Below are 25895 nucleotides of genomic sequence, written 5' to 3'. Positions count from 1 at the left end.
ACTTATATTTTGCAAAAAGTTAATTATCATCGTTGGGTTCTATATCAATCCCCATCTTATCTGTATTACAGTTTGGCTAAGGCAGTAGAGTTGGGAGTTAAAATGACTTAAGTTTTAGAAAACAATAAGCATATATATATATATATATATATATATATCTCCAGTGACTTGTCATTTGCACACACAAAATAAAGGAAACAGACTTGATTTTACCTAAAGTGCTTTCCTGTCTAGAGGGACCGCTTAATTGTAGTCACAAATCACCTTGAATGCTTTTCTAGAAAGATAAAACAAGTTAGATTTGTATATCACTCGGCAAGCGCTGTCTTCGGAATTGGATATGAGATGGAGATTTTAGTTTCTCCCCCACCCTACACCTTTAGGGCTCCTGCCCAGATCTTTTTCTTCTGTTTGGAAATTTCATAGCAGCCAGGGAACAGGAAAGCTGATTTCTTCCCTTTTAGCTTCATTAAAGGTTTTGGACTCCCCTGTCCCCCCACTCCCCGCCAAGCATCATCTGGGGCCACGGTCCAGCAACCCAGAGATGTACCTTGTTTTGCATTTTGATTTGCAGAAATCTCCTTAGCATTTTACAAGAATGAGCGCTGCGGTTGTTATGTTAAATAAGTGTAATTACCATGTGTTAAGGGGATTTTCTATCCTTGACTTGCCACATGACTTGCTCTCTCACACTGTGAAAATACACCCCGCAGCGCTTCCCCACCCTCACCCCCCACCCGTTTTGTGTGTGTGTGTTTTTGTACCTCCGTGGGTTTTTCCTCCATTTCCCCTTGCCCACACGAGACGGTTTCAATTTGGACTGCTGAGAATGGAGTCTGATCCCCTTGTAAATTTACATCTGGATGGTTCTTTCCTTGATGAACCGGTTTAATGAAAATTATCTGCGCGGGCCTGGATCACGTTGGACCCCTTCGGGCCACGCGTTGAGCGTCAGCCTTTTAGCGAAGCCTGCCGGTTATTCGATCAACGCCCTGGTTTTGTGGCCTCCCTGCTTCAATTAACGGGTGGGCTGCCATGATGCCCTGGTGATCCTGTCTTTCAAAGAAAGCCTGGCCGCCTGGTCGTGCCAGTTTCGACTCAATGGACACATTGCGCAGATGTATTCGTCATCTCTGCGTTTGCATTTTGAAATAAAGATCGGCCCCCATGGGCTGTGAGTCTGAGCAGAGCCAGGGTGCATGGGAACTTACCACTTTCCAATTTCCAGGTTTCAGAGGACCCTTGGGCCAGGCACCCTCCATGGACCCCCTCCCTCAGTGAATTGACCTTCTCACTCTCATTGTCATCAGCTGCTCTTGCTTCTTCTCCTCTTTCTCATCATAGCTGCCGCTTGTTTGCTTCACAGGCAAAGATTCAGGGAGCAAGCAGGCCGTGGCATCTCCTGGTTCTCCTCACCACCACCGTTGTGGTGGTGGTGAGGAGAAGGCAGGTGAGCGAGAGGCAGGTGAACAAGCAGGTTGCAAGGGTGAAGAGGAGGAGGAACTCCAGGGGACACTAGCTGGCGAGATCACATCACGCCATTGGTTCTGGTCAATGACCGTAATAAATTTATTCATTCATTCATTCACATCACGCCAGTCCTTTTACAACTTCATTGGCTGCCAGGCCAGGTCCAGGCCCGATTCAAAGTGCCGGTATTGACATTCAAAGCCCTAAATGGTTTGGGGCCAGGTTGTCTGAAGGAACGCCTCCTCCCATATGTACCTGCCCGGACCTTAAGATCATCTACAGGGGCCCTTCTCCGTGAGCCCCTGCCAAAGGAAGTGAGGCAGGTGGCTACCAGGAGCAGGGCCTTCTCCGCTGTGGCACCCCAGTTGTGGAATGAGCTCCCCAGAGAGGTCCGCCTGGTGCTTACACTGTACTCCTTTCGTCGCCAGCTGAAGACCTTTTTATTCTCTCAGTATTTTAACACTTAATTTTAACTTAAATTTAAATTTTACTGTTTTAACTCTGTATTTTGATCTTATATCAGTTTTGCTGCGTGGTTTTATCCTTGTTGTGCTTTTTATATTGTATTTTTTGTATTTGTGCTTTTAACCTGTTGGTTGTTTTATTATGGTTTTAATTTTTGTGAACCGCCCAGAGAGCTTCAGCTATTGGGCGGTATAAATATGAAATAAATAAATAAATAAATAAATAAATAAATAAATAAATAAATAAATAAATAGTCAATGGCCCCCTGCTAGTGTGTGGGGCCTTGGCAGCAGGGCTGGATTAAGGGCAGCTGATGCCCTCAGCACAGCCCCATAATGGTGCCCCATTGGCCCTTCCATTGCTTTGCCGGCAAGACATTAAGACTCTATAAGTGCTGAAGTTTTCTCTTTTGCGCACCACTTAATTGAACATGTTTCAGCTTGGGGTCTGAAAAGTACAGAAGCAAAAGTAAAAACACTCACACTCACACACATACACACAAGAATATGGATCATATATATTTATAATGCTTATAAAAACACTGAAATTCATGCAGAAAACGTTGGTAAGACATTCAAACATACCGAACTCCAGGTATATGTTGAGACAAAGGCCATAGCTAGACCTAAGGTTTATCCCTGGATCGTCCAGGGGTCAAACCTGTTCATCTAGGTCAGCCTTCCTCAACCTGGGGCGCTCCAGATGTGTTGGACTACAACTCCCAGAATGCCCCAGCCAGCTCTGCTGGCTGGGGCATTCTGGGAGATGCAGTCCAACACATCTGAAGCGCCCCAGGTTGAGGAAGGCTGATCTAGGTGACACACAGGGGTCCAGTGCTCAGGCAGGGGCGGACCCTGGATGATCCCAGGCTGTGGCCGAAGATTGTCAGAAAGTTCTCTCAGATGTCAGATGACGTCATGGGACGCATAGAGCGTAAAGCTGCTTGATTGGGTGTAATTTTAAAAAGCACAAATAATAAAAATTTGCCACTCTTCGAATATGCCGCTAGGCCCTTTATATGAATCTGGAATTCCTTAAAATTAGACGGCTACAGCTATGGTACCGGTACTCCGTGGTGCCCGCGTTCCCTTGGGGCCCGAAGCACGTGCTGATATTACTTAAAGGTAAATCAAGGGCTACTTGGCAAGTAACTGACCATGCCTAAACTTGTCATAAGAACATAAGAACACGAGAAGAGCCCTGATGCTGGATCAGACCAAGGGTCCACCTAGTCCAGCACTCTGTTCACACAGTGGCCAACCAGCCATCAGCCAGGGATGAACAAGCAGGACATGATGCAACATCACCCTCCCACCCATGTTCCCCAGCAACTGGGGCACACAGACATATTCATGGCCTTTTCTGTCTGGCCATTTTTCAGCGGAAAATGGCTTCCCAGCACTGGTTTTTCACCCATAGAGGCAAGAAAGATACAGGGTCCCTGTATTCCACTTCCCCCCACATTTTCCCTTTGCAGATAAAAGGGAAAGCAGACTGAGAAGGGCAATTTTGAGGAGAAAAACAACCAGATAGGAAAAGGTTATGCATCCTCTCCCCCCCGCCCCCCCATGCCCAGGCTCGTAGCCTGTGCAGGCTGGCTCTTGGGTTTTTTTAGTAATATTTTTAAATGCAGCAAAATGAATCCTAGAGCAGCTAGACAGGGTTTTGTAGACAATGCAGCACAAAATGGTCCAGGCATGGTTGATGGGACCGCATTTTCAAAGTGCCGGGATGGCTCTGGAGCTGGGTAGGCAACTCTCATATGCCCCAGTCAATATAGCTAACAGCCAGGCATGGTGGAGCCTGTAGTCCAAAACATGTGGAGGGCAGCATTGATTTTTGGAGCTTTGATCTTCATTGTACAGAGTGCTTAAAGAGGCCCTAAAATGAACAGTATCCATTACTTGAATACGAGCTGTCATGTTCTAGAACTTTCATGTTCTAGAACATGGCAGGGCCTTTTCGGTGGTGGCCCCCAGACTGTGGAATGATCTCCCTGACGAGGCTCGCCTGGCACCAACGCTGCTACCTTTCCGGCGCCAGGTTAAGACTTTCCTCTTTGCCCAGGCATATGGCGGCACATCTTAAAAACCCACGTTTAGGGTTGTTTTTTTTAACGGTTTTTAATGCTTTATGTGTGTATGTTCTGTGTTGTAGAATTTAAAATTTTGTATACTCGTTTTTATCTTAATTTTAGAATTTCTGTAAACCGCCCAGAGAGCCCTGGCTATGGGAATGGTATATAAGTGCAATAAATAAATAAATAAAATGTTCTAGCCCTTTTTTGTAAACCATCCAGAGAGGTTCTGCTATGGGGCGGTATATGAATGCAATAAATAAATAAATAAATAATTGGACACCTGTTAATTCTAGTGGAGCTTATCTCTGAACAACAGGGTAGGATGCAAACTATCTTGATTCTTCCACCCCGGAAATCACTGGCTTAAATGTAGTTCCATTTGGCTTGGCCAACCTAGTAATGAGATCCTTCTCCTCTTCTGATGTCTTTCAGATTTATTCAAGAGATTGAGCATGCTTTGGGACTCAGCCCAGCGAAGCAGTGTCCACTCCGGGAATTCCTCACCATGTATATCAAGAACATCTTCCTTAACCAAGTCCTGGGAGAAATCAACAAGGAAATAGAAGGGGTCACGAAGATCACCGACCCGCTGAAGATCTTGGCCAATGCGGACACCATGAAGCTGCTGGGTGTGCAGAGGCCTCTCTTGCAGGTAACAGTGCGGAGCGGTATGCTTCTGATAGGGGCTTTCCGCTTAGGCGTTGGTGAATCTTTGAGGGAAGGGCGCTCCACACCTGTGGAAGAAACAGCAAAGGCAGCTCACCATGTGTCATCTTTGGATGGATGTGAACGTGCCGTTGTTATAGGATGGGTCCGCACGCCTACCAGGCAGCAATTCCATTTTGTGTGGTGATGCGGGTGTTGGTGGTAAAGACAGTGTCTCCTCTTTCTCCCCTGCACCTAATTTAGCATATGATGACGGTCATACATGGGTAACCCTGATTTCTACAATCTTTCCGTCCTTTGTTTAAAGGGGGAGATTTCTGTGAATCAGGCCTGGACAAGACCTCCGTGTGTGTTTCTGCATCATGTGTTACATTACATGCATGGTGGAAGTGGACAGTGTCCATGAAACCTTATGCCAGAATAAATAAGTTTGCTAGTCTTTAAGGTGCTCCATAACTCTTTCTTGTTTTTGCTGCTACATACTAAGGTCCTTTCTACACCAACGGGTGGAGAGAGAGGGAGAGGGGGTGATCTGGACTTACTTTCTTCAGGGATCGTCGCCCTCAATCTAAACGGGCTGCTCGACGTCACGGACATCATGCCCGTCATGGGCGCCATTTTTTTTTAAAAGGGCCAGAGCTGGACCGCACTCGTGCTCCAGCGAAAACCAAAAGGTAAGGGGGGGGGAAGACCCGCTCCCCACCCCTTCCCCGAGGGCCCTGGACTCCCCGCCACATCCCGGCTCCTTCCCTCTGATGACCTCTGCTACTCGGGGGGAAGAGGGAAGAAGCAGGGGCGGGCACCCACACCGCCCACGGTCCTCGGGATCATCCGGAGACCGGATGTAAAACTGGAATAACTGAAGTCTCAGTTATCCCGGGGATATGGAGGGATCATCTCTCCTTGATCCCAGGATGATCCCTCCAAAAAACTGGTGTAGAAAGGGCCTAACATGGTTAGGTCTATGATGGGAGTGAGGTGGGGGACAGAGCAAAGAAAGAAAGCCTTGCCATGCACCATAACCATGCACACTGGCTACGTGGACAGCGTAGTTGAGAAGGTACCATAGATATCACAATGTGACATTGTCTGTTTCCGGCTTTATAGATCAAAACCAACCTATGTTTGTCGTCGTATTTATTTTTAAAGAAGAAGACCTACTTCTACACTTACATGCGAACACAGGGCCTGTTCAGACCACACGCTAAGCCATGGCTAGGCGGCTAATTTGCAGCAGATGGTTAGTGAGTGTGTTTAAATTGTGATTATGTAGCCACCATGGTTAGGAACGATTCACACGACAGGCTAAGCCATAATGTTTAGCTCAAAATACATAACAATGTGGCTTAGCGTGCCATCTGAACAGGGGCATCTTGGATGATTAAGCCATGGCTCATGGTCAGTGGAAATCGCACCCCATTCCTGACTCTTTAAAGCACAAGTTTTGGTAAAGCGATTGTCCCTTTAATTCATTATCTCTTCTAACAACAACTGACCGTAAAAACAAAGCCAGTGTAGGATTTTTTTGTATTTTCAATTCTTGGCAGACATTAAAATAAAAATAAAAATCTGACTTACTGTGCAGAAGGTAGGTGGTTCAAGAAAATCTCTTGCCGGTTTTCCTCTATAAACAGTGTATATAGGAAACTCCCCCAACCTGGTCCCTGTAGGTGTTTTGGATTACAGCTCCCAGAATTCCTGACCATTGTCCATATTGGCTGGGGCTGATGAAGCTTGAAGTCCAAAACGTCGGATTCGCACCAGGTTGGAGTAAGGTGGGTTTTCTACCTTACTAGAAGAGCCTTGTGGTCAAAAATGGGAATTTGTCTTTCAGTCGCTCTGGGAATTTTCCCAATGACTGCTCCCCTGTTGCTGGGTTCTAGCATGACTTACATTACAAAACTGCAGAGGAAAACGGCTGTTTTGTGAATATGGTAGCAAGTCAAGTTTCCAAAAGGCATTCTTGGCTTTCAGCTGGAGAGCAAATTCACATGTAAATGGAAAATTAGACATGTGGCAAACTGTTTTTTTGTTTGTTTGTTTGTTCAAGATTATCTAGCTGGTAGTACATTGTCCCTTTGGTGTGTGTTCATATTACATAAGAAAATATTCTGTCCCATATTCTTCGTGAGGATCCTGTCTGTCCCTCTTTATCATCTCTAGTTAATTGCTCTTCTGTGAAAATCTAGCTATTCTCTGAAAGAGGACCTTGTCATTAGAGCTGTTGTGAATTCTACATGACCAAATTGCCAAGCATAGACAACTGTTTTTAGCATTCTACACATCATTTTAATAAATCAAGTTTCTGTTCTTCATGTGATTGGTAAATAAAACTTTAGACTTCCATGGGTAGATAGTGAAGGCTACAGAAACCGAACTTATCAGACCATTAGCAAGGAAGAATAGTTGAGTTCAGATGGGTAGCTGGGGCACTTCTACAATATTGGACTTTATTTATTTATTTATTTATTTATTTATAATATTTATATACCACTCCCCATTGAAAAATTTCAGAGCGGTGTACAAAATAAAATGAAAAATAAAAACAATAAAACAGTTAAAACAAAATAAAAAGGAAGCAAAAACAGATTCAAGGCTGCATATTAAGGGAAGGCTTCTTGGAATAAAGATGTTTTCAGGAGGCGCTGAAAGGAGTACAAGGTTGGCGCCTGCCTGACCTCCAGAGGCAGGGAATTCCACAGGAGGGGGGCCACCACGCTGAAGGCTCTTCTCCTGGTGGATTCCAATCAGAGGATGGATCTATGTGGAACCACCAGGAGCAGGCCCTCGGATGACCTCAGTGACCTTTCTACACAAGGCTTTTAGTGTATGCTTGTGATTGCTCACTCATGGTATTTTGTAGGTCCCTTACATGACGTCATCATCCTCCAGTGCCTCCTGTGCTTTGCAACCATTATCGCAGGGTTTCCCCCCCCCCAAGTGTGGTATTATTTAGAAATGGTGGAATGAGAGTCTTGTGAAATTGCGCAATTCCACTATACCACAGTGCCATCTAATGGTTGCATAATGAAACAAACAGAAAGGCAGAGAAAAACCCAGGAAAAAGCACGTGCAAAGGAGACGATCTTAATCCCACAAAGACAGCAATGGTGCGAGGTAAAAGCCTCATGTGGAAATGCTTTTATTCGCCAGGGGTGGTTGTATCCATTTTTCAGCCAATGCACAACCATCCCGAGGCATTTACACAGCAAGCCAGGAACTGTGAGGGCCGTCCAGATGGCAGTGCAGTGCAGTGGGTTGCGTGATCATGCCACCCCAGTGTTTTCTTTCATGCTGCTCTTTCCTGAGATGATGCACTTTACAGTTCCTTCTTCTCCCGCCTGAGAGCTGGCAGTATGCGTCCTTGGGACGACTGGGCCTTCTTGACGCGGCTCTTGGATGTCCCAAGGCTGGTAAAAAATAAATGTGATTCCTAGCTACCTTTGAGAGAAGCCATCCTTTCGGATTCGTCCTACGTGATAGACCGTAAGCGTTTTTGACAAAGGCATCACGATCGCGGACAGACTAGTAAAACTCATTCTGAAGGCTGCCTGAGCAGCTGCTGCTGCTTCTATAATGACTTGCTTGAGATAATGAGGCCGTTGCCGGGATTGGCTTTCTCTCTCGCTTCTGGGGGAGATCACTTGTGGCTCTCCCAAGAAAACGTCGCTACCAGCCGTGAAGGCATACTGTTCTCATCTTGTCAAATCACTGTACATTAATCAGATGGATGTTGGGGACGAGCAGCGTTCAAATGGCCACTGACTGCTGCCAAGCGAGTTTTGTTGTTTAGCGCCGTAAACAAATGAGTTTTCTTTCAGGTCCATTTGCAGCCATAATCAGAAACTATTAGGGCTGCAGTTGTAGCCGGTCAATCGTGCGTCCCTCGCTTCTCAGGGGTGAACGTGACCTTTGAGACAGGAGTGAAAATTCTGATCAATAAATAATGCTTTGCAGCAACGTGGGTAATTTTCAGTCTTCTCAGAAGGGCTTGTTTGAATATTTGCACGCACGCACAGGCGCTCTTCCCATTATTGGTAGCTAAACTGAGACACCAAGAGGTGGTTCCATAGCCAGGGAAAGCTTAGATCCAGTCGTAGACGTAGCTGAAGGCAGTGCTGAGGATTAATTGATGCAGGGTTCCTTCGTTTCTTTGTTTGTTTGCTTGTTTTACGGCTTACGTTTTCCCCCTTTGCTCCCGGTTTAGATCCCCACAGCAGCTAATAACAGGAGTAGAAAAAATAACACCTTTAAAAGCAAGCTCAGTAATTACTGCTAATTTATGAAGGCCAGTTTTGCATCAACGGAGATTTGGTCAACACGTCTGTGGATTTTTGAAATGAATTAGGCGCAGTTCCTCTGGCGCTTTATTATTAAATCAGGACTGAAGCACGTACAAGTAAATTCAGTGGTGGTAATGAGATTTGCGTATGTTTTGGAGGCCTCTGAGCTGGCTCCCTACAGAGTGCGTAAGGCTGTCCGGGAGAAAGGGATACCTACAGTGCCTATTCCTGAGATAGCTGCAACGTTCCAATGTGCTGCAACATGGAATTGCATGCACTCGGAGAAGCTCAGTGCGCTTTAGTTGTGGCTCAGACTGGAACTAGATGTGACACCGTTATGGGATGGCTGCCAGCAACCGCCACCTGTGCCAAGTTCCCGCTACTCTCCCCATAACATGTAGGGAAGGAAACACGTCAACCACCACCCCAACCCTCCCCAGCACCACACACACACACACACACACACAAATTCAAGAGCTCCCAATAATGTGCAGTGGGGCTAGAAGAAAGCATGATGCAATGACCCGTTCCCTTGCCTACACTTTACAGGTAGAGGTAGGGGAACTCAATAACTCAATGGCAGATTGCCATTTCCATTTGAAACCCTGTGGTCGTTGCACTGTCTGGTTCCATCCTTAGTTAATTATCTGGGCGACAGTCAGATTCCTCCCCTAGTCTGTCTGGCGGCTTTGGAGTTTCCTAAGTACTTAATGCTCCCCAGCTGCTGCTGCTGCTGCTGCTGCTGCTGCTGCTGCTGCTGCTTCTTCTTCTTCTTCTTCTTCTTCTTCTTATTATTATTATTATTATTATTATTATTATTATTATTATTATTATTATTATTATCTCTTCCCCACTCTCTGCCTGCCTTAATTCATTATGTGCACAGTCAGGGTAACACTCGCCAATGAAGGATGATCGGGGTCTGGAAACAAAGCCCTGTGAGGAGAGACTGAAAGAACTGGGCATGAAGACTGAGGGGAGACGTGAGAGCACTCTTCAAAGACTTAAAAGGTTGTCACACAGAGGAGGGCCAAGATCTCTTCTCGATCCTTCCAGAGTGCAGGACACGGAATAACGGGCTCAAGTTAAAGGAAGCCAGATTCCAGCTGGACCTCAGGAAAAACTTCCTGACTGTTAGAGCAGTACGACAATAGTACTAGTGACCTAGGGAGGTGGTGGGCTCTCCCACCCTAGAGGCCTTCAAGAGGCAGCTGGACAAGCATCTGTCAGGGATGCTTTAGGGTGGATTCCTGCATTGAGCAGGGGGTTGGACTCGATGGCCATGTAGGCCCCTTCCAACTCTGCTATTCTATGATTCTATGAAGCCTTATAGAGAAGAAGAAGAAGAAAAAACAAGGTGCTAGTAGCTAGCAAGTAGAGAGCTTCAGCTATTGGGCACTATAGAAATGAAATGAAATGAAATAAATAAATAAATAAATAAGCAAATATATTCCAAAAGTTTGTCACATTCAGCACACAATGCACAAATGCCAACTTGAAGTACAGAGTCACATAGGATGCAATAATGACTTCATGACAATAGAATATTTATTTATTTATTTAAAACATTTGTATCCCACCCTATATCACTAGGATTTCATGGCGGCAGAATACAAAAGTATATTCTTATATCAATAATCTTACTGCATTATGTATGGCTCCTTGTGTATCAAACATGCCTTCACCATGTTGTTACTCTTTACCAATTTTTTCATTTCTACTTTTGTAAGCAATTTATTTGGATAATATTATTTGGGGACTTGAGGGCAATCCCCTGCCTCCTCTTTTGTTAGCTGTCTGATCTTTACCCTCTGTATTTATTTATTTATTACATTTCTATACCGCCCAATAGCCGGAGCTCTCTGGGCGGTTCACAAAAATTAAAAACATTCAAAGTATAAAACAACAGTATAAAACCATAATCTAAAATACAATATAAAAGCTCAACCAGATAAAAACAGCAGCAATGCAAAATTACAAATTTAAAATGTAGCTTGGATCACTTGCTTGATACAACTGGAGCTAACCCTGTGGCCTGGATTATATCAATCTGTGGAGAGTTTATATAGAAGTTCCTGCCTCAAGATAGAGGGTTGGTCTTTATGACCTACATGGCCATTTCCCTACTCATAGTTCTGTGTTATACCTGTGAAAAACAGAAAAGTTCCAGCCCCCCCCCCCCCGGATCCTTCCAGAACATCATCAGTATTGTGGGAGATCAAGTTAGCCCATCTGGGTCAATGGGCACATGTGGATAAAGAACCAAGAAAGAGGTGTGTCATGGCCCCAGAGTCCAGCAGTGACGTGGACTCAAACACAGAAGCTGGGGCACCAGTGACGCCATTGGAAGAGGCACCGTGACTGAGCACCGCTGCAGAACTGAAGACCCCTGAGTTCAAGATGCCATAGATGCCAAAAACTGCTGCTCCTGAGCCCAATTCCAGCAATGGGCCGGTATACCCTCCTCCAAGGAGCCAACGCACTAATGTAGGCAGCGCACCCCACTGTGAGCTTTTGGAGGGAGGAAGGTGTGCGAGGCTCCTTTAAGGCTGTCCACATTGCAAGGAAGGGGTGGAGCCTGAGAAGGGGTGGAGCTGTCCAGCCATACCAAGCTTCAGCCTTGCTGGAACAAGTAGCTCACTCGGAGCTCTCCTTGGTGCTGCAGCAACTGCCCTGCCTTGGGATAACAACATGACAAAGTGTCTCTGTAAGTAAATTGGCATATAGACAATACAGAGAGGAGATAACAAATGCCTGTGGAAACTGCTCACATAGACAGGACTTTCTTTGAACATGTTGCTGTTGTAATTCCCATTGCCAAAGAGACGAGCTGTTTTTTTAAAAAACCGAATGGTTGCTTGTCTCTTCAGCATTAGGAGCTGGCGGAAATGGCAAAGAAAGCTCTGGTTGCATTCTTCTTTTTATTATTTACTTGTTAACCCATAACCGTAAGATCACTAGGTGATACGCAATTAACAGGTTAAAACAAATTAAAAGCACAATGTGTCCATATAATGCAATCGGGTAGAACGTTAAAATCAAATGAAACACAAACCAGAACTGAAAACAGAGAATAAACATAATACTAGTCTCAGTCTTATGACCTAATCAAACAGAAAACTCAAAACAGCTTCGTAAGGGCTACAATGTATCCCAACTGCCATAAAAACAGAGACTATAGTATTATCAATATTTAAGTGAAGTTAAAATAATAATAATAATAATAATAATAATAATAATAATAATAATAATAATATATTTCTTACCCGCCTCTCCACTTGGATCGAGGCGGAGAACAACAGTGAATATAAAACACATTAAAAATAGCATAAATGAATAAAAATCCTTAAAACTAGGACTGTGCACAAACCCCCTGAACCGCTTCGTGGCCCGATCCAAAACTTTCGGATCGGGTCGATCTGCTTCGGGTCAATCTGCCCCTGCGGATTGAGATTTTGCCCCCCTCTTCCCTACTTACTTGCCTTCATGGCGGACGGCGGAGGCAGGTAAGTGGGGAAGGGGGGACAAAATGGGGGTCGAATAAGCACCCCTGCCCCCTTCCCTGGCTCTGCCGCTGTCGCCGCACGGACTGCGGCAGAGCCAGGTAAGCCCCCTCTCCCCCACTTACCTGCCTCCATCGCAGTCCGGAGGCAGACACAGGTAAGCCCCACTCCCCCCTGCCCCCTTACCTGGCTCCATGGCTGTCACCGCACGGACTGCGGCAGAGCCAGGTAAGCCCCCTCCCCCCCACTTACCTGCCTCCATCGCAGTCCGGAGCGGAGCCAGGTAAGTCCCCCTCCCCCCCACTTACCTGCCTCCGTCGCAGTCCGGCAGCAGACACAGGTAAGCCCCACTCTCCCCTACCCCCTTACCTGGCTCCACGGCTGTCACCGCACAGACTGCGGCGGAGCCAGGTAAGCCCCCCTCCCCCTCACTTACCTGCCTCCATTGCAGTCTGATGCAGGCTTCAACTGAGGCCCAGGCCTCAGTTGAAGCCTGTGCCGGACCGCGACGGACATAGGTAACCCCCCCTGCCCCCTTACCTGTCACCGCCGCTATCGCCACACGGACTGTGGCGGCGGAGCCAGGTAAGCCCCCCTCCCCACACACACTTTGTCGGAGGCAGATTGGGTCGTTCCGCTCTGGATTTGCGATCTGAATCGTAGCAGAGCACAGCCCTACTTAAAACATCCTAAAAACATTCTTAAATTCTACTGGATAGGCCTGCTGGAATAGATCAGTCTTTATTGCTTTTTTAAATGCTAAAAGACTGTAAAGTTGACGAACCTCCTTCCGCAGGCCATTCCACAGTCTGGGAGCCTGAGGATAAGTAAGTATTTGCCTGGCACCAGAAAGAGCCACCAGGTGAGCCTTTCTATCTAAGAGAGCATTCCATAACTGGGGGTGGGGGTTATAATTGAAAAGCCCCCAACCCTCTCTCTCTCTCTCTCTCCCCTCTCTCCTCCCTCTCTCTCATTGCTTGCATGATTGTCACCCATTCACATATTTCTCTTCTTTGGATCATAGTTTGTATAATGTTGTTTGCGGAGTGTGGGTGTGAGGCATTCACTAATGAATTTCCTTTGATCATGCTTGCCAGAGTTGCGTGTGTATGCTCTTTTCTCACCCGCCAACGCAGTGGCTGAATGTTCGTTTTTCATGCAGGCGCACTGAGAAGCTACATTGATGCAATTCTGCCTGGCCTGATGCCCTTACTGACCCTCCGAATAAGCTGACATCTTTTGTTCCATCCTAGTTACACTACCAGCTGAGATCTCTTGCACGTTGGAGGGCACTTATGTAAGTCCACCTAGCCCCCTCACACCACACCACCACTACCTGCCCTCAATCCAAAATTAAGGCACTAAATAGAAAGAAAGCCTTTTACAAACGGAACATGCAGCAGGTGCTATGACATCAGTGCAAAGTGGATCACTGCTTTGGCTCTAAATTCATTGAAAAATCACCAGTAAAAGAACTGCAACTTTTTTCACAATTTGGTACTTTACAAACATACACACACACACACACACACACACGTATGTGTGTTTTTTCCATCAGCACCTCTTGACATTTGGTTTATACCCAGCTTTTCATCTGACCTGGCCTCAGACACACACACTGTGTGATGGATTATTTTAATTAGCCCAGCGGCATGGACAAGCTTGCCTTCACGAGGCAAATATTGTGCTCATAAATCTTCATTTTTAGCCCTTCGACCAGATCTGTGTGGCTGCTCTCATCGCCTTGTCCACAGCCAGGAGCTGTTTGGCTGGGAACTGCTCAGATTTGATTAAAGGTGGATCTCAGTAGCCTGTTTCAATCCATACAAAAGCCAGCATGACCAAGGATGAAATTTGGAGAACAAAAGAGCACACTCTTAACCAGACCAGACCAGACCAGTGGCCCACCATTGCTTAGTACCAGATACTATGGAGAAGTATTAATGATCACATAGAATCATAGAATAGCAGAGTTGGAAGGGGCCTACAAGGCCATCGACTCCAACCCCCTGCTCAATGCAGGAATCCACCCTAAAGCATCCCTAACTGAAAAGTATCGTGCCTGAGTTGGCATCAGGTGAGATCATGGTACACATTCCAGCTGATGCTGTAGTTGACCATGCACATGTGAACTAACTGGTAAGAGCATTTTCACACATTCCACAATGGCACCCTGGGTTTGCCACCAAAAGCAGCCTTCTCAAGCTCCGGGTTTATTCTTAAACTCTCCTTGGCATGCACCCAAAAAGAAACAAAGCAAAATGTAGAAACTGACTCCTTGAGTCATTCATAAACACTTCTGAGTGTGACAGTAATGTTGGCTCAGACATGGTAGTCAGTCTCTGGACATTCTTGGTGTAATTTCTGTTTTATGAAATATTTTCGGAAACACAACCCTGGAATCCTGTGTGGAATTGTTAGCATTATTTCTTTCTCGTCGTCCATCTGTTTGAGGGACGGAATGACTTGAGGGTTGAAAATTACGTTGGACCTTAACATTATTTCCATTTTCAATCATTGCATTACTCAGAGTAGAATATAATTGCAGATCATAGAATCATAGAATAGCAGAGTTGGAAGGGGCCTACAAGGCCATCAAGTCCAACCCCCTGCTCAATGCAGGAATCCACCCTAAAGCATCCCTGACAGGTGGTTGTCCAGCTGCCTCTTGAATACCTCTAGTGTGGGAGAGCCCACAACCTCCCTAGGGAACTGATACCATTGTCGTCCTGTTCTAACAGTCAGGAAGTTTTTCCTGATGTCCAGCTGGAATCTGGCTTCCTTTAACTTGAGCCCGTTATTCCGTGTCCTGCACTCTGGGAGGATCGAGAAGAGATCCTGACCCTCCTCTGTGTGACAACCTTTTAAGTCTTTGAAGAGTGCTATCATGTCTCCCCTCCATCTTCTCTTCTCCAGGCTAAACAGGCCCAGTTCTTTCAGTCTCTCTTCATAGGGCTTTGTTTCCAGACCCCTGATCATCCTGGTTGCCCTCCTCTGAACACGCTGAACAGATGTAGCATTGGAGGCAAGCAGAAGACCTTCTGCTAGACTCTACAAGTTGTAAAATGTCTGCTACTCTTTAGCTGCTGATTTCCAAGTTCCTCCCTGCTCTAAAAGCACATAATTATACCTGGGTGGCGTGGTTTTTGGTTTTTTTTTTTAAAGCGCAATGTGAAATGTGACAGCAAACTCTTGCAGAGACAAAAGCAAGATTAATCGCTTCTCAAACGGAAAGCTAAAGAAGTTGTCTTCTGAAGGGACCTCCCCCCCCCCCCCTGCTGACAAGGGAGTATTCAATGAAGGGAGGATTGAAAGAGCAATGAGTTTTGAAGCAGGAGATTTTGCCACTCCGAGAATCAAAAGCAAAGCTGAAGTTTTGCAGGCGTCGCGTTCCAAGCATCCATTCCTAATGTTTCTGCTAAATTACATCTTAACTAATGTGAGGCCTGCGAATTAAAATTATTTGCCGCGGCAGAAAATAACCACCTTTTGCTTCAGAAAGAATGCGCAGATACCTGCCTGCATAGCTGTCTGGCAGGAGGGCTGGAGAACTGGGCTGTGATGTTGTGTGGATTGCCATCTAAAGATACAAAATAGGGTGGCATCATAGAGACGACCTGAAGAGTGTGGCACGGACTCTTGATTTGTATGAAGGACAGCTGCGGTCGTTCAAGTGCAGGCCGCCTCTGCGTCTCCAAAAAAAGAGAGGAGATGCATCACCAAAAACGAGGGCAAAAGGGGATGCAGATTTGGCAATACTGAAATAGTTACTAGAATTTAAATAGAAAGTGCAAAAGCTGGGTTGCAGTTAAACCTCAAAAAAAACCAAGATTATCGCAACCAGCTTGATTGATAACTGGCAAATAGAGGGAGAAAACGTGGAGGCAGTGACAGACTTTGTATTTCTGGGCGCAAAGATTACTGCAGACGCTGACTGCAGCCAGGAAATCAGAAGACGTTTACTTCTTGGGAGGAGAGCAATGACAAATCTCGATAAAATAGTTAAGGGCAGAGACACTACACTGACAACAAAGGTCCGCATAGTTAAAGCAATGGTATTCTCCGTAGTAACCTATGGCTGCGAGAGCTGGACCATAAGGAAAGCTGAGTGAAGGAAGATAGATGCTTTTGAACTGTGGTGTTGGAGGAAAATTCTGAGAGTGCCTTGGACTGCAAGAAGATCAAACCAGTCCATACTCCAGGAAATAAAGCCAGACTGCTCACTTGAGGGAATGGTATTCAAGGCAAAACTGAAGTACTTTGGCCACATAATGAGAAGACAGGATACCCTGGAGAAGAGGCTGATGCTAGGGAAAGTGGAAGGCAAAAGGAAGAGGGGCCGACCAAGGGCAAGATGGAGGGATGATATTCTGGAGGTGATGGACTCGACCTTGGGGGAGCTAGGGGTGGCGACGGCCGACAGAAAGCTCTGGCGTGGGCTGGTCCATGAAGTCACGAAGAGTCGGAAGCGACTAAACGAATAAACAACAACAACACAGAGTATCTCACCATAGTGGGGAAAACTGTCACCAGGTGATCTTTGGGTCTGCTCTGTTGTCCTACCCAGGTACTCCCTGTTGAAGGCCCCTGCCTCTTTTCCCTTCCTATGGTTCCTTATACTTAACTTTATGTTATGTATTTAAGGGTTAAGTCCTCTCAAAGTGGCTTCCAATGGTTTGTTTGTTTGTTTGTTTATCTCACTGATATCCCACACTTTCAAGATAAATTTATATTTCCAGGATAGCTGACAAAATAGTAAGAAGCAAGAAAATTATAATAAAAATAATAAAATAGCGACAATGGACTGGATGAGGGCTAATAAACTGAAACTCAGTCCACACAAGACTGAGATGCTGCTGGTGGGTGGTTCCGCTGATCGGATGGGGGGCGTTCAACCGGTTCTGGATGGGGTTGCTCTCCATCTGAAGAAGCACGTTCATAGCTTGGTGGCTCTCCTAGAACCTTCTCTGTCACTTGAGGCTCAGGTGGCCTCGGTGGCACGGAGTGCTTTCTACCAACTCCGTTTGGTGGCCCAGCTACGCCCCTTCTGGACAGGGATAACCTAGTTTTAGTCGTCTATACTCTGGTAACCTCCAAATTAGATTACTGCAATGTCCTCTACATGGGGCAGCCTTTGAAGACGGTCCGGAAGCTGCAGCTTGTGCAAAATGCGGTGGCCAGATTGATAGCTGGAACAGGGAAGTTTGAGCATATAACACCAATTCTGGCCCGCTTGCATTGGCTGCCTATATGTTTCCGAGCCCAATTCAAGGTGCTGGTTTTAACCTATAAAGCCCTACATGGCTTGGGACCGCAATACCTGATGGAACGCTTCTCTCGACGTGAACCCACCCGCTCCCTGCGCTCAACACGTAAGGTCCTCCTCCGAGTGCCTACTCCAAGGGAAGCTCGGAGGATGGCAACAAGGGAGAGGGCTTTCTCGGTGGTGGCCCCCCGACTGTGGAATGATCTCCCCAATGAGTCTCGCCTGGCGCCAACATTGTTATCTTTTCAGTGCCAGGTCAAGACTTTTCTCTTCTCCCAGGCATTTTAACAGCATTTAACAACGTTAAATTTGTTTTTAATGGACCCCAGAATTGTTGTTTTTAAATGGATACCATTGTTTTTATTTTTCTGATGGTTCTTTAAATTTTGTATACTTTTAATGTTTACTATTTTAATTGTTGTAAACCGTCCAGAGAGCTTCGGCTGTGGGACGGTATATAAATGTAATAAAATAAATAAAATAAAATAAAAATGAAACATTTGAACTAACACAAATTATAATAGCAACAGCCCATTCAAACAGAGCAGCTAAAATACGAGCGTTAGCTGACATTAACGTGGAAAACATCCGTAACACCAAATTATATTGGTAAGAAATGCTTATTTTTGAATCCATTCAATTCCTACAGTAGGGAACCAAAGTAAATCCCACAACATATTAAAAATGTCCTCTCCTTCTACCAAATATCAGAGTTCTTTATCAACACATCTCCATTTTTCAGAATTAAGCCCCAGCATGAGAAACAGATGCCGGGGTTCAGTCCCGGTGAGCCCTTGCTCAGATTAGAGCGTGGGTAACTGTCGCCTGTGACAGGTGTGATGAACAATAAGGAACACTTGAGATATGGGGAATAGTGAAAGGAGTGGTGGTTCTTCTTAGCCCTATGAAGAGAGACTGAAAGAACTGGGCATGTTGAGCCTGGAGAAGAGAAGATGGAGGGGAGGCATGAGAGCACTCTTCAAAGACTTGAAAGGTTGTCACACAGAGGAGGGCCAGGATCTCTTCTCAATCCTCCCAGAGTGCAGGACACGGAATAATGGTCTCAAGTTAAAGGAAGCCAGATTCCAGCTGGACATCAGGAAAAACTTCCTGACTGTTAGAGTAGTACGACAATGGAACCAGTTACCTAGGGAGGTCGTGGGCTCTCCCACACTAGAGGCATTCAAGAGGCAGCTGGACAACCATCTGTCAAGTATGCAGTAGGGTGGATTCCTGCATTGAGCAGGGGGTTGGACTTGATGGCCTTGTAGGCCCCTTCCAACTCTGCTATTCTATGTGATACGTCCGGAGCGTGGGCGGCAGGGAGCTAGGCTGGGCTGCCGGGACCCAGGGGAGTGAGGTAGAAGAGAACACCTCACTGAAGCGGGATCAAGAAGGGTTCAGCTTTATTGGCTGTTACTAGTGTGTGCCAGAGCCAGTCCAAGGGTCAGGAACCAATCAGGCATGGCAGCAGCAGGGGGCAAGGCAAAGTCCAGAAGTCAGGAACCAACAAGGCAGAGGCAGAGGCAAGGCGAAGTCCAAAGGCAGTCCAGAAGTCAAGAACCAACAAGGCAGAGGCAAGGCGAAGTCCAAAGGCAGTCCAGAAGTCAGGAGCCAACAAGGCGTCAGGAAAGCAGGAGCCAAGCACCACAGGAATAATATTGCTGTGGCAAGGGTTGAGAGAGCAGTGCTGTGCTTAAATAGCTCTTACCCTGGCCCCACCCAGCTGGACTCCAATCACAGCCCCTGCGTGTAGTTAGTCAGGGGCCTGAGGCTTGCAAACACCCCAGCAGGACAGGTCCTGACCGAAGACCTGGGTCCTGCAAGCACTCAGAACAGCATCAATCCTGACACTATGGTTCTGTGACTTGCCTGCCTGCTTCTGAAGGCAGCATGTCACCACTCCATGAACACACATGTAAAATCTCTCCAGCACAGAGATGGGTGCGAGTGTAGGGGGCAGGTGAGAAGCGTACCTGCTTGAGCCATCTTGCCCTTTGTCACATCCAGCCCCTGCCATATTGGCCAGGCGTAAGAGAGGAGCAAAGTAAGAGAGGACCGAGGCCATAGCTAGACGGGGCGAAATCCCGAGGCGATCCCCCGGGATCCCGGGATCAGAGAGGGATGATCCCTTCTTTGCCCCGGGATCTGCCCTACCCTTTAGGCCTGTTTTTTCAGGCAGTCTCGGGCTGAGCCCCAAACTGCGGAACATGTGGCTGAGCGCCACGGTCTGTCCCAGCTCCTCGCAAGGAGCCAGGACCCGTGCACGGGGCGCAGAGCTCCTCGGGAACTCTGTGCCCATCAAGGGTGGGGTGGGGGGGGAGCGAGGAAAGTAATTATTTTTTAAAAAAATCACCTACCTTTTGCGCACGAGCGTTTGTGCGTGGATGTTCCTTTATTTATTTATTTATTTATTTATTTTATTACATCTATATACCGCCCCACAGCCGAAGCTCTCTGGGCGGTTTACAACAATTAAAAATAGTAAACATTAAAAGTATACAAAATTTAAAAAACATAAAAAACAGTATAAAAACAACACTATCCGTTTAAAAACAACAATTCTGGGGTCCATTAAAAACAAACTTAGCGTTGTTAAATGCTGTTAAAATGCCTGGGAGAAGAGAAAAGTCTTGACCTGGTGCCGAAAAGATAACAATGTTGGCGCCAGGCGAGCCTCATCGGGAAGATCATTCCACAGTCTGGGGGCCACCACCGAGAAAGCCCTCTTCCTTGTTGCCATCCTCCGAGCTTCCCTCGGAGTAGGCACTCGGAGGAGGACCTTAGATGTTGAGCACAGTGTACGGGTAGGTTCATGTCGGAAGAGGCGTTCCATCAGGTATTGTGGTCCCAAGCCATGTAGGGCTTTATAGGTTAAAACCAGCACCTTGAATCGGGCTTGGAAACGTATAGACAGTCAATGCAAGCGGGCCGGAATCGGTGTTACATGCTCAAACCTCCCTGTTCCAGCTATCAATCTGGCCGACGCATTTTGCACAAGCTGCAGCTTCCGGACCGTCTTCAAAGGCTGCCCCATGTAGAGGGCTTTGCAGTAATCTAATTTTGAAGTTACCAAAGTATGGACAACTGAAGCTAGGTTATCCCTGTCCAGATAGGGGCGTAGCTGGGCCACCAACAAGCAAACTTAACAAGCAAACAAAAATGGCGGGTGTGACACCTTCCCGTCTGAGGCCGTTGCGCGCCACATGTGAACAGAGGGGTTGGATCTCATGATAAAAAAATCATGAGATCTTCACCCCTCCATCCCGCTAGACTGGTAGGTCCAGCTAAGGCCCTAGTTGGGCCAGGTGAGTTAGCCCTGTGGCCAGAAATAAGCAGAGTTACTTTGTGGCGTCGGCATCACAGTGGAGTCCCCCACCTGACATCTCCAAGGCCCCAAGCCCAGGACTCTGTAAGTCTGGGACCCTTTAACCTCTGGGACCTCCCCTCCCCACCCCCCATATCTCTTTTTGAATCTCAGGAGAGGTCTATCCTGCAAGGTGCCGCTCTTCTCAGTGAGAACCTTGTGGAGAATTGGCTACATCTTTTGTCTCTTTTAGGGAACGGGCAGACTCTGAAGAGAAAGCCAGGGGAGGGGGCCCGTGGCAGCAAGGCGAGGAAGAGCACGGCAGCTCAGCCAGTTTGGGATTATAACTCAAGTGTTAATTAATGTGGGATTTCTCCAACCATGTTCCTCCATCCCTGAAATCGTTAGCGGAGAGATTTATTTCTCTTTAAAGGGAAATGCATGAAATCAGACGTTACTGGCCCACTTGTATTGATTCACAACCCAGGCAATGCAGGCCAACTTAAATTCTTTCCTGACGTACGGCAAGCCACTAGCGCAGACGAGCCTGAGGTTTTTCATGGCGGGGATGGAGGACCTCCAGCCATGGACCTCATCTGGCCTGCTGAAGCCCCCCCCCCCATCCGGCCCACAGAGAACTGGGCTCCCACCGCAGGCCCTGTTCTCTCTCCAAGCCCTGCGCCCCTACCCTGGAGGCTATTGGGGACGTAGGGAGGAGGTGGAGAGAGGAGGCAACAAGGGGATACCCCTGGGGTAGTGGCGTGTGAATTGCTGTGCCCTTGGCCGGTTCTTGCAGGAGCTCCTGCAAGCCCCATCCAAGTCCATTCCCTTCATGTGCTGTGCCCCGCCCCCTTTGAGATGGCGCACGGCACGTGAAGGAAGTGGCCAGCAGTGGCTCCTCCGAGCACCCGTCCAAGGAGGTGGCCTGTCTCAGCCGGCGCTTGGAGGAAACTGCCATGTTTCCCAAGACCTTCCGCCTTCTTGGGAGACAATAACGAGGCCTGCTAAGTAATCCACAAAGCTTTATTCAAGCAATAAACATCTCTTCCCACCCGAAGAGACTCTGATCTCTAGGAACTCTCCCCTTGGCAAAACTATGCAGACTAAGTGAGACATTTGTCCTTTCAAGAAGAATGGAAATCCCTTTCCCAAGACACGTTAACTTCAGAGAGAATGGTTGTGATGCAGCTTCTGATGGGATGCCAGCCGGGCTGACTTTCTCTTGCCTTCCTTTAGCTCCACCCCCTTTTTATTCTGCGGCATACTCTAGGATTGGCTAACCCCCCTGTGCTCTCTCCCTTGCAAGAATACTGGTTTCCTACTTGATGAGATAAGCTCTGGACAGGGCTCACTCCCAGCTGGTGAAAAGCCTGTGAGAGCTTCCCCCCCCCCCCCCGCCACTGGTACAGGCTGGCCTGTTTCTGGCGCCGTCTCCTCTACTTCAGAGTCTGATTCTGATTGATCACCTGAAACACCTTCTTCCAACCCAGGGGGAGCAGGGCTAGACATGACAGAAACGTTCCTCCAAGCACCAACTTGGAGTACCGGGGGGAGGGGTGGGGAGAGAAAGGAAAAAGGGGTGGGGGGGCTTTGGGAGTGGGGCCCTGCCCAGCCCACAGAACAGCAACAGTTCCCTTCCCCTGTTTTAGGGAAAAGTCCCTGTGTGGCTTTAGCTATTTATTTATTTATTTATTTATTTATTTATTTATTTATTTATTACATTTCTATACCGCCCAATAGCCGGAGCTCTCTGGGCGGTTCACAAAAATTAAAAACATTCAAAGTATAAAACAAGAGTATAAAACCATAATATAAAATACAATCTAAAAGCTCAACCAGATCAAAACAGCAGCAATGCAAAATTACGAATTTAAAACACCAAGTTAAAATTTATTTATAGACTTAAAATGCTGGGAGAATAAAAAGGTCTTCACCTGGCGTCTAAAAGCATATAGTGTAGGTGCCAAGCGAACCTCCTTAGGGAGCTCATTCCACAGCCGGGGTGCCACAGCAGAGAAGGCCCTCCTCCTGGTAGCCACCTGCCTCCCTTCCTTTGGCAGGGGCTCGCGGAGAAGGACCCCTGAGGATGACCTTAGGGTCCGGGCAGGTACATACAGGAGGAGGCGTTCCTTCAGATAGCCTGGCCCCAAGCCGTTTAGGGCTTTAAATGTTAATACCAGCACTTTGAATCGGGCCCGGACCTGGACTGGCAGCCAATGAAACTGGAAAAGGACTGGCGTAATGTGATCTCGCCAGCCAGTCCCTGTTAGTAACTGTGCTTCCCTGTTTTGTACCAGTTGAAGTTTCCGGACCGTTTTCAAAGGCAGCCCCACGTATAACGCATTGCAGTAATCCAAATTTTTCTCTACATTCATGAGGGCTAGTGACGTATTTTGTTGTCGTTGAAAAAATTAAACCCAATATTCTCAAGCCTGTGTCTTGTGCTCACAGCTGCACACCATGCCCCGTAATGTAGAAAAGGCCTGAAGGCTCCAGACGCCTTGACGATACGCGGTGCGGCTGGCGTGTCTCATTGCCAGCTGTCCAAGAGGTCTGATGACATTTTTTGCGGGGTGACAAAATATCTGGCCAGTATAAATAATCCTCTGACCTTAAGAACTGGCCGTGACAAAAGGCTGGAAAGGTCAGCCAGATGGACTGAGACGCAGACACTGGAGGCCTTGAACATATACAGAAGGATCCTTCAAAAATGCAGTTTGGGCTCGGTGTCACAGAACAGGCCATGAATAAACTTCCACGGGCTCCAAAGCCTCTGTCTGGCTGTAGCGGCCTGTGGAAACCAGCCAACCAGCCCCACCTTTGCCCGTTCGCACTCACACTTTGAAAGCCCAGCCAGATGCTGCTGAAGGGGAGGGCTGAGAAAGATGCTACACTTTCTCTGTCCCTTTTGTCTTGTTTCTCATGCCAGGAATTAAGAAAGTTCCTGGCAGTGGCTGTAAGAGAGGGTTGGGAGGTAGGGTGACCCTATGGAAAGGAGGACGGGGCTCCTGTATCTTTGACAGTTGCATAGAAAAGGGAATTTCAGCAGGTGTCATTCGTATATATGGAGAACCTGGGGAAATTCCCTCTTCATCACCACAGTTAAAGCTGCAGGAGCTATACTAGAGTGACCAGATTTAAAAGAGGGCAGCTTTAACTGTGGTGATGAAGAGGGATCTTCACCAGGTGCTGCGTGCATACAAATGACACCTGCTGAAATTCTCTTTTCTGTACAACTGTCAAAGATACAGGAGCCCTGCCCTCCTTTCCATAGGGTCACCCCATTGGGAAAGGGCTCTCCGCTGAAAACGGTTACAGTCACCTGAAGGCTTCTGACCATGTGGACACTCATTATAGTTTGGCTATTCGACTAGCTGTGTTGTATTTGGCTTCCGTTTTTCCTGAGATGCGGCACTCATGAGAATCTGATTCTAGCTGGGGCGAGAAGAAGAATCTACCTTTAAAATGGCCTAACTCAACCCGCTGCCAGTAGACACAGAATTCACTGCTGCTCTTGCCCTATTTTGGGGGTAGGAGAATGAAATGAGGATGGAGCACCACTAGGCATCCCAAGAAGCCTTCCCCCCCCCCCTTAAATGGTGCCAACTTACTTCTGGATCGCTCCCCTTTATCGCCGAGGAGTGCTTCCGAAAGATGACTAGTGCCTGAAGATGAATTACCTCCATTCCAAGTTAATTTCTGTTTCCCAGCAGGACCCCAGCTGGACCCCGCTGGGTTTGGAAGTGCCGTTGATTGGGTAATGGATGAGTGCTTTGCAGATGGCTGTGCCCGCGCTCTCCTGGTGCCAGCTTAGGCTTCCCCGATGCCCTTCATTTCCCGCTTTGCAGCCAGCGTCGCTCGAGCTAAATGGGTTTTTTCACAGGACAGTAACTTGACTGTCGTTAGCATGGGGGAAATAATGTATGAGCACAAGACGGAATTGAAATGCTTACTCTGTGAAATCCATGACTGCCTGGGAATTCTGTCGAGCGAGATCGACGGGAGGCCATCTGCTCTGGTGGCCGATATAAATCAAGAAGGGAAAAGGGCCGGCCGTCGAGGGGGCTTGAGAAAATGCCCATGGTGTTCTGTACAGACCCTCGGCCTGGCCCAGTGGCAAAACCAGGAAGTTACGGTTCACACTAAAGGGCTGCCTTCCCAAACGTGGTGCCCTCTGGAGGTATTAGACAACAACTCCCATAATTCCTAGCCAGCTTGGCCATTCATAGAATCATAGAATCATAGAATAGCAGAGTTGGAAGGGGCCTACAAGGCCATCGAGTCCAACCCCCTGCTCAATGCAGGAATCCACCTTAAAGCATCCCTGGCAGATGGTTGTCCAGCTGCCTCTTGAAGGCCTCTAGAGTGGGAGAGCCCACAACCTCCCTAGGTCACTGGTTCCATTGTCGTACTGCTCTAACAGTCAGGAAGTTTTTCCTGATGTCCAGCTAGAATCTGACTTCCTGTAACTTCAGCCCGTTATTCCGTGTCCTGCACTCTGGGAGGATCGAGAAGAGATCCTGGCCCTCCTCTGTGTGACAACCTTTTAAGTATTTGAAGAGTGCTATCATGTCTCCCCTCAATATTCTCTTCTCCTGGCTAAACATGCCCAGTTCTTTCAGTCTCTCTTCATAGGGCTTTGTTTCCAGACCCCTGATCATCCTGGTTGCCCTCCTCTGAACACGCTCCAGCTTGTCTGCGTCCTTTTTGAATTGTGGAGCCCAGAACTGGACGCAATTAGACAACAACTCCCATAATTCCTAGCCAGCTTGGCCATTGTGGAAGGCTTGTAAAGAACATAAAAATCACCTGACCGGGCCATGTACTCAAGGTCCATCGTGTTCCATTTCTGGAA

General features: G+C 47.2%; 1 protein-coding gene across 2 annotated transcripts in view; it reads left to right on the top strand.

The window, feature by feature from the left end:
• Nucleotides 1-25895, top strand: part of EXOC4 (exocyst complex component 4) — a 525908-nt gene that overhangs the window by 400541 nt on the left and 99472 nt on the right. For both annotated transcript variants that reach the window (XM_063134612.1, XM_063134611.1), the window contains exon 11: nt 4448-4667. In XM_063134612.1, the coding sequence (XP_062990682.1) occupies nt 4448-4667 (220 nt within the window). The remainder of the gene's footprint in view (nt 1-4447; nt 4668-25895) is intronic.

Source organism: Elgaria multicarinata, chromosome 9 (assembly GCF_023053635.1).
Source record: "Elgaria multicarinata webbii isolate HBS135686 ecotype San Diego chromosome 9, rElgMul1.1.pri, whole genome shotgun sequence".
Classification (NCBI taxonomy): domain Eukaryota; kingdom Metazoa; phylum Chordata; class Lepidosauria; order Squamata; family Anguidae; genus Elgaria; species Elgaria multicarinata.
Note: the sequence above shows the minus strand (reverse complement) of the source record. Positions and strands in the feature narration are given on the sequence as shown.